At 36.0% G+C, this 8,602-nt stretch overlaps 1 protein-coding gene across 1 annotated transcript; it reads left to right on the top strand.

Moving 5' to 3' along the window:
* Positions 1-3,461: 3,461 nt before the first annotated feature.
* LOC128232747 (GTPase IMAP family member 9-like) lies at positions 3,462-8,047 on the top strand. Its single transcript, XM_052946468.1, has 3 exons — positions 3,462-3,597; positions 4,313-4,458; positions 6,713-8,047. The coding sequence occupies exons 1-3, from the start codon at positions 3,567-3,569 to the stop codon at positions 7,607-7,609; spliced, it is 1,074 nt and encodes a 357-aa protein (XP_052802428.1). The 5' UTR covers positions 3,462-3,566; the 3' UTR covers positions 7,610-8,047.
* Positions 8,048-8,602: the final 555 nt, after the last annotated feature.

Here is an 8,602-nt window from a genome sequence, read left to right as displayed (position 1 = left end):
TTTCTAGGTCATTCCAGGTTTTAAGATGAGAATACATTTGTAATTCCTAAGCGAGGGTGGGTCTATATGTCCAGGTTACCATATGTAGCAGTTAAAATCCAAACAACAAACACAGTGTTCTTCAATATCTCTATATTCAACATTATCGAATGTAGATATAATATCGGAGCGTAATGAAAATATAAATATAAACAACCATAATATAATGAATAATAACATGTTTACAAGTTAACATCGTAAACAGTCTTATATCTTATACCAGGTATGATTTAATCGTGTGCAGTGGCAGATTAAATTAAATGGCTAAAGCATATAAAACACACATATAATACAAGCGATTACAACAACAACAACAACAACAACAACACAGTACATCATAAAACAAATCATTGACATGGAACTTACTGATTTATGGAATCAAACACTCCTACTCCCCCGTACTCCCATGGTGACTTCTGTTATCTATGCAGGTTATCATCAGTAACCAAACCCACATATATTAGTATATGGAAAGAGGCTAAAAGAATATCACGGAACTGCCATTCTCGGTTTAAATACAAAATCTGCTGATGTCGTAAAAATACATGACAAAACTAAATAAATGCAGCTGAATGAAATAATGATCATTCCAATCCATTGCTTACCCAAGACAAACACAAAAGACTACAAATGCAAATCAATACTAACCATCAGAACATCAGATTCCAAGTAAAACAATCAAGTTTTCTAAAACAAAGTAAAACAAACATCTCTGTAGACTTCAAATGTGCACGACAATCAATCAAGCTTGGATTTCCCGCTTCCTCTTTACAAATGCAAGGCAGAGAAATCTGATTAACTTACTGCATTATCTCATTACAGGATTATCTCTCTTCGACTGTAAATTCACTTGGCTTCATCATTGTGTCACGTGATTGAATGATGCGCTTAGAGTGGATAGTAATTCTTTGTTTACGTTTCGATGTTCATTCATCTTTTGATGCAGGGATACTACATTAATGTTATCTTTATCTAAGTTCAACAGATTAAATTATTTAAATAGATATTGCGTTATGATTGCTTCTTGCTTTGTCAAATCTACCTCGGTTATTTGAAACATAGCTTGCAATTAATATTGTCTGCACTTTCTCAAACTATATTTTTGGTGGTAAATCGGCTGGCGACATTTGTTACTATTAATAGGAATTTTCTGTTGTGAGTGTCGAGTTTGTGGCTACACTGAACAGGGTTGAAACAACCCTGTTCAAAAATGAAAAAAAATGTTGGTTCTGAATATCTTCAGTTAGGGTTGACATATTACGACCATACTTGGTATTAAGGAAGAGTTTATGGAGTCCTTTCATGGGATTTTGTCTTGGGCCCTCTAGGGTAAAGGTCAAGGTCACTGTTATTAACAAAGGGAAGACACTGCAAACTTTTCAGGTAGCTAGGCTTGACATTGTTACTTAACTTGGTATATAGGAAGAGTATATAAAGGACCTTCATTGGATTGCATTTGGGGCGCCTAGAATCATGGTCACTGTTACTTGATAATGGTGGAGCAGATTACTTAAACAGTTGGGCAAATAAGAGTCACCATACTGTACTTTAGGACGTTCTGTTGGTCGGGCGGTGGAGCGGATTTCTTCCTCTATAGGGATATTGCGGTCACCATACAGAACGTTTGTCCAGTCAGTTGTTGACAGTAGGTTTTGCCATTCGGTTGGTCGGGCATTGGAGGAAATTACTTCTATCTTTAGGTATATTGGAGTCACCATACAGTACGTTTGGCCATTCGTTTAATTAGTTGGGGGAGCGAACTTTTTCAACACTAAGGTATACATGTATTGTAGTTATCTTCCTGTATGTTTGGCCATTGGGTTAGTTGGACGTTGGAGCAAATTGCTTCCAAACTTAGGAATATTGGAGTCACCATAGGTTTGTTGTACAGTTAAGCTAATTTATACTGTAGGCAATTACTGAAAATGAGAATTTCATTGTCCTTTCAAAAACATTTTCAGTAATTCCCTGAAGTATAAATCATTGCAATAACTACAAGACAAGCTCTCCCAAGAGGATGTTGTGGTTATTATCCACACTGGAATGATTTATTTGGACAAGACCCCTCAGTTTCTAAATCACTCAAGCATGGTCCATCTGCAATTGGCGCTTCACAGTGTCGATTCTCTAGCCCTTGTGTGTGTTCTGCTTCTGCAAATACCCAGACAACCTCCAGGTTGATTACTTTCATCTAATCAAGACAACACTATTCTCGTAGACCAGAGTAAAAAAACATAGTTAAAATTTAACTCCATGCATTGAAATAAGTAATCAATGATTGAAGATCCGTTATAGGAATGAAACGTTTGAATACAGCTGTCACCTATTCTACCATTTATAATACAATTACAAAATATCAAAGGTTTACACACAGCCTTTGTACTAATAATGGTTTTCCTTCCGTAAAGGTAGGTATTCTTTAAGAATGAAATTTGAATTTTCTGAAAATCTTTGAAGTGGAAAACGTTTACAAAATGCAATTTACAAGAGGGGTCGAGGCAAATCTATCACGCTAGACTTCCGTGTAGACTTAATCTATCGTTATCTTTTTCTGAAAATCTTTATCGGTGAAATTCTGATGACAAGCAATTACAGGAGTTGTCGAGGCAAACGTATGAAATACTAGTTTCTAGTACGTTTTTTCTTGATTCAAAATCACGCTCAAACAAAATCTTTTTGCAAACAAATGAAATAACTTTCTCAAAAACAAATTTATAAACATGACTAAAAGCACGAGTTTGATGATTTCATAGTACCTTGTATGTATCAATGATTTTGAGACTATCCACCCGTTCAAAGAAACAATGAATGTTTATGAAAATATTTCCACTTCTTACAGATAAAAGGCCCACATACTATCTATGGCAAACACAGTTTCAGGAATAAGCCGATGAAGTATTTCACGTTCACATTGCTTTTTGAATAGTAATATACATGTAAATATGAAAAACGTTCATGACTATGTTCAATTTGTGTATTATAATTTATACCCAATACGATTTATAACAAGAAATGCCCCGGGGTTTATAGTCATATTTTTTCCTGTTCCGTGCAGTTGTCAGGTCGAAGGCGCTTCTGTATAATGAAACGTCACACACGCATTCACACACGCACACACACACACCCGCGCACGCACACACACACGCACGCACGCATCCTCAAATGCAAGAACGCACCCACCCATGCCCACACGCACGCACGCACCAACGCACGCAACCCCCACACACACACGCACCCACTCCCGCACGCGCGCACACTGTCCCACATGGAATTCATTTTTTAGTTCCATTCTGTATTCAATCCATAAACTGTTAAAGCATATACTATCATACTGCAGTGATACCCTAACGTAGGAATTGTTTGGCTGTTTAAAAGTTGTCAAATGCGACCAGATTATTGACTACGCCTTTAGGATATAGCATTTCCGTTACTAAAACACGACCACCCTTGCCGACAGGCGATAGCAGATCATTGTAAAGTATATATTGGATATAAGAGTATACTCGGCCCCGAAGGCAAACTGAAGAATGGCAGAGGCGATGGTCCAAGATGAAAACAGTAAGTGTTAAAATAATATAAATGATTTTATTAGTTATTATGCACCAGTCAGTTGTAACCACGAGGTCCGGAGAATAGCGGGGACTTTGACTTTCGGTTCAGCCAAGCCCGATAAAATCCCCGCCCTGCGGAGACGAACTGGAAGTAAAATCCCCGCCAAATGCCCCCGCACCCCAGAGACCCTAGGTAAGGCTCATTTCCCGCTATATTTATTGCGAAGACAAAACCACCGCATTCACCCGGCACTGCGGAGCCACCGGAAAGGTAAAAGCACGGCCCATTTCCCCGGCTATCCTCGCTATACCCCGGACCTGTACTTCATATACAAGTAGAAATAATTACTTCTGTCTTTTTGTCAGTATAAATACATTAGAAGTTCACACTATGTGTAGTATGCATAAGTATAAGTGCCTTTACCAATGTTTAAAGAAAGCCACTGTGGTCAAAGCTGGCTACACCCCAGGGACACCAGGTTTTCTATATACTTGAAACAGTAAAATCTTGAAAAATTATCTTTTCTGAAACACAGTTTTTTATCTTGACTATAGCATCTGGTCAGACTTTTTTTTTTTTAAATAATTTGCAAACGGATTTGCCAAATAAATAGAAAAAAAAAACAGGAAAATTATAGCTACGAAAATAACTACGCAAGTCTGTCCTATTGACTTTGACTTCCATTTATATAGGACGAACTGTGAGCTTTGTACAATTTCAGACACCCTCCGCATTCTCATTGTTGGGCATACGGGCCATGGAAAGAGTTCCACCGCCAATTCCCTGCTCGGATACAAAAAGAAAGACAAGAGAGGATTCGTTTCAAAGCAGTCTTCCAAATCTATCACAACAAAGGCGGAATCAAAGGTGTTTTGCGCTTGATTATTTTTTTATAAAAGCGGTCCCCGAACTACTTCCACCGATTCCTTTAATTGTTGCCCATTAAAAGTATTGTGTTTTTAGTCCGTTATATATATGGATGTCCACGGGTATGGAACGTTATTTTCGATCACTCCAGGTGCCGTTAACGATCGAGTTTGAGCTGTACTACCCAAGCATACATAAGCGATTTACCTTACATACCATTCCAAAGTCTGGTCCTTTGTGAACAGTTGTCAAAATAAAATAAAAAAATATAAATATTCCACTCTATTGTAGACAAGAGGTGCAGTGACCCTTTTATTGTTTTGCCACCTCGGACACCAAAAGCACCAATCGAATATTTGTTCCATTTTCGGCGATTAAGGCACCCCCCCCACCCCCCACCCACTCCTTTGTTACTAATATAGTATAATATACAGTACAAAGTGCATATTTAAAAAAAAAATATTTTTCAATATTTTTTCACATATTCGGTATTATAATTTCTAGTGAGGAATTATAAGATTTATTTTGATTTTTTTTAAAAAATGTTTGAGTTTGAAAATCCGGTGCCAGTGTGCCGGGGTGACAAATAAGACATATAGTGGTCTAAAATAATGCGAATTAAAATACCACTATATCTAAATAAGTCCATAAGATTGCAAAGTTACTGTGAATTAGAAAGCATGCAGAATAATCTTGGTTGGGAACCGAGAACGAATATAAAATTATAGAAAATGAAAATGTGTCGACTATAAGACCATATCAATATCGGGTTTCATTTAATTAACGTTACACTAGCAATAAACTTGAGAGATGAAAGCAATGTTAATATATCCTACTGTATATAGGATTATCAGTTACTGTCATGAAACAAGTTTATTGCATTAAACATCCATTCATTTACCTTACCTATTCTTAGGCACTTACCTGTTACAGTTTGGGACCACTCAAACTATTTTTTTGGATTCGATTTTATTGCCTGTGAACAGAATTGTAAACCAAGTAAAATTAGGCTTGTCACGCCTACAGTTTAAAACATTTTTAGCGCTTTCATTTCGTTTAGGAGTTAAAGTAAACGTATATAGATTGCATAAATATCCACAATTGTCGTGCGTATCAAATATCCCTCATTTCTACCCGAAATCCTGCAAAAACAAATATTATTTTGCGAGTGTTATCAAAACCTTCCGATCGCTTCACGCGGAAGATATTTTTAAGGATATTACATTTCCTTATCGCCAAACAAGAAAGGCTTTATATCTGACAATGCGCTTTGGTAAACGATTACCGATTACAAGAGAGCATTTACGAGTTCATATTGCATACTGTAATACGTTCGAAGCCCATCCTGTTCAAAGATCTCCATAAACATATTAAACGATGTGTTGTGCGGCAGTCCACAAATAAAAGCTCGGACTTGTAGCTTGCGCACCGAAGACATCATTCTGCTTGTCCGTGCACAGCTTCAATGCAGTACGTGAAAGTTTTAAAGTGATCTAAATAGGATCTGGTTAAATCCTCAGATATCAGACCTAGATAAAAAGACTCGACCATTTTGTTTTAGGAAACAATTTCATAACAAATAAAAATATAAGCAAATGTTGTTTTGCAAGCTCATATTTTGTTATATATGTAAGATGTATGTAATGCTTTTGCTTGTGTAAATAATACTGATAATTGAAACGCATGCATTGCGATAGCTGATGTTCATTTGGTATTTTCATACAGTCGTCGTAAATGTCAATAATCTTGTGTTTGACTTAAAGTCATTGCATACGTGTATGTAATAGTCTCATGCTGTTTCATGCATAGAAAAAAATATTTCTACTGTTCGAATCGTAGCTTTTGGAGTCCGTGGCTTTTAAGTAGCATACAATTTATGTTAAAAAATGTAAACAAATAAACAAAAAAACAAATACATAAAAAAGATCTCTTAAACGATAACATTAGAAAAAAAACTAAAAGGGTATAAATTAACCATAACTTAAGAAAAAAGTAATACAAATGTATTAACAAGCTAAATTATGGAAAAAAAACTAAGATATTATTAGTTAATATAAAGATATGTTATTAATGACGAGATTCGACACTCTTTTCAAAAGGAGTGTTCTCATCCTCATGTAATAAAAACTAATAGTATTATTTGTACACGAATATCCCGATAAATACGAAGTAACAGACATATTTGGTAAAAAAAAAGTCAAATTGCTTGGGCCTCGAGACATCAAATCGTAAAATACATCTATTTATTGACCAGGTTGAAATGCGGTTTGGACATAGGCTTGAGGTGGTTGATTGTCCAGGATTTGCTGACACTTCAGGCTCTGATGATTTTATTAAAAGAGAGATTGGAAGGGCGCTTTTCTACACCCTTCCCGGTTTCCATTGCGTTGTATTTATTTTGAGACCAGACCGCATAACAGAAAGTATCACACACACAATTGAATCATTTTTTGACTTCTTTGGAAAAGACGTCGGTGCCTATGCATGTCTTGTCCTAACCCATATTCAGGATGATGCCGAGATGACTGAATATATAGAGTCATTTGAACCAGTAAAACCTGAAGAGTCTGGAAATGATTTTTTGAAAAATCTCATTAAATTGTGTGAAGGAAAGGTTTTGCCAATTGATAACAGTAACGATATTGAAGATCGGGAGAAACAAGTCGAAACGATAATACATAGAATAGATCGAATGAAAACAGGGAATAAACAATCATACTTTTCCAATGAAATGTTTGCAGCTGCAATGGAAGCCATTGACGAACGTGAAAAGAAAATGACACAAATACTAGACGATAAGAAAAGAGAGCAAGAGCAAGAGAAGCAGAGACGTGAGGAGGAACTGAAAAAATTACAAGAAGAAAAAGAGCAAATTAAAAAAGAAGCAGAGTCCGAAATTGAAAAAGAAAGATTAAGACTCATGGAAGAAATGAATGAGAAACGCATTGATCTTGAGTTGAAGTTGAAAAGCGAAAAGCAAATGCACACTTTTGAATTAGAAAGATTGAAAATGGATAGAGAAAGAGAGTTGCGAATGTTTGAAGAGCGTCGATACAATGAAAGACGTAATGAGCACTTCAATTACCTGTGGCAAATCCAACAAACAAAGCAACAAAGTGATTCGTCTACTGGTTGGTGCAGCTTAAGTTAGTTTTCATTAACTTTAAAATGAAATGCAGGAATGCAAAAGAGCCATGGGTGAATTTCGGTTACAAATATCTCGAATTTTTGATAACCTTTTCTACATTTGACGTGACTCATAAAACACTGAGCATAATAGTCCGAGATAAAATTGGTTAATACGAATTGGTGCTATTAAATAGCTAACTAGCGGGTTTCTTGAAATGGACAATTCACATTGGCTGTTTACAAACCGTCTAACACAAAGTGAGAAATACAAATGGTTTCATGTTTTCATAGTTTTGTGATGTATATGCTTTGAAAGAATATATGCTGTTATTTTAAAGCTAATAAATGAAATATTCATAATGACCGAGTTATTTATCTGCTGTTGGTAGAATATGCCTGAGCCCGAATCGCGAATGTCAATATTTCTGACTTCGGACAAATAACTTGGAAAATCATCATTGAAATCATCACTTAAAAATCATACTTGTCCTTTTTTATTTTTATTTTCCGTTACCGACAGATTGATTTGTTTTGACATGTTTTCCTTAAAGGGACTCGCTCATGTTGTTTTATGACAAAAATAAAGTGTTGCAAAGTCGCTACATCCAGAAACACAGCAAAAGGTAAATTGGCACTTTTATTGGGGATTTGTGAACGACAAACCAGGTTTGTTATATAGCAGTTTTACTGACCCAATCAAATGGGAATTCAATCATAAAACATGCCAAAATATAAAAACATGAACAAATTGTAGACGGATTTTGTAATCGTTTTCTGTTACTGAAATCGGTCAAGCATGGTCAAAATTGGTCCAGACCGGCACATTGCCGGTTTTTAGAAACTTAGTTAAACTAACCTTTATTGAGAGGAGTTGGTTTCAGGCATTTCCTACATACTTCTGTGTACATTGTGGTACTGATCATTTTAGTTCCTGAATTGCAGGTTTTTATACAGCCAACCTCCATGTACAAGGCCAGAGATGGAGTGGAGATTTTGTTTGGGGAAACAGGGGCCA

Source organism: Mya arenaria, chromosome 4, assembly GCF_026914265.1.
Source record: "Mya arenaria isolate MELC-2E11 chromosome 4, ASM2691426v1".
NCBI lineage: Eukaryota > Metazoa > Mollusca > Bivalvia > Myida > Myidae > Mya > Mya arenaria.
Note: the sequence above shows the minus strand (reverse complement) of the source record. Positions and strands in the feature narration are given on the sequence as shown.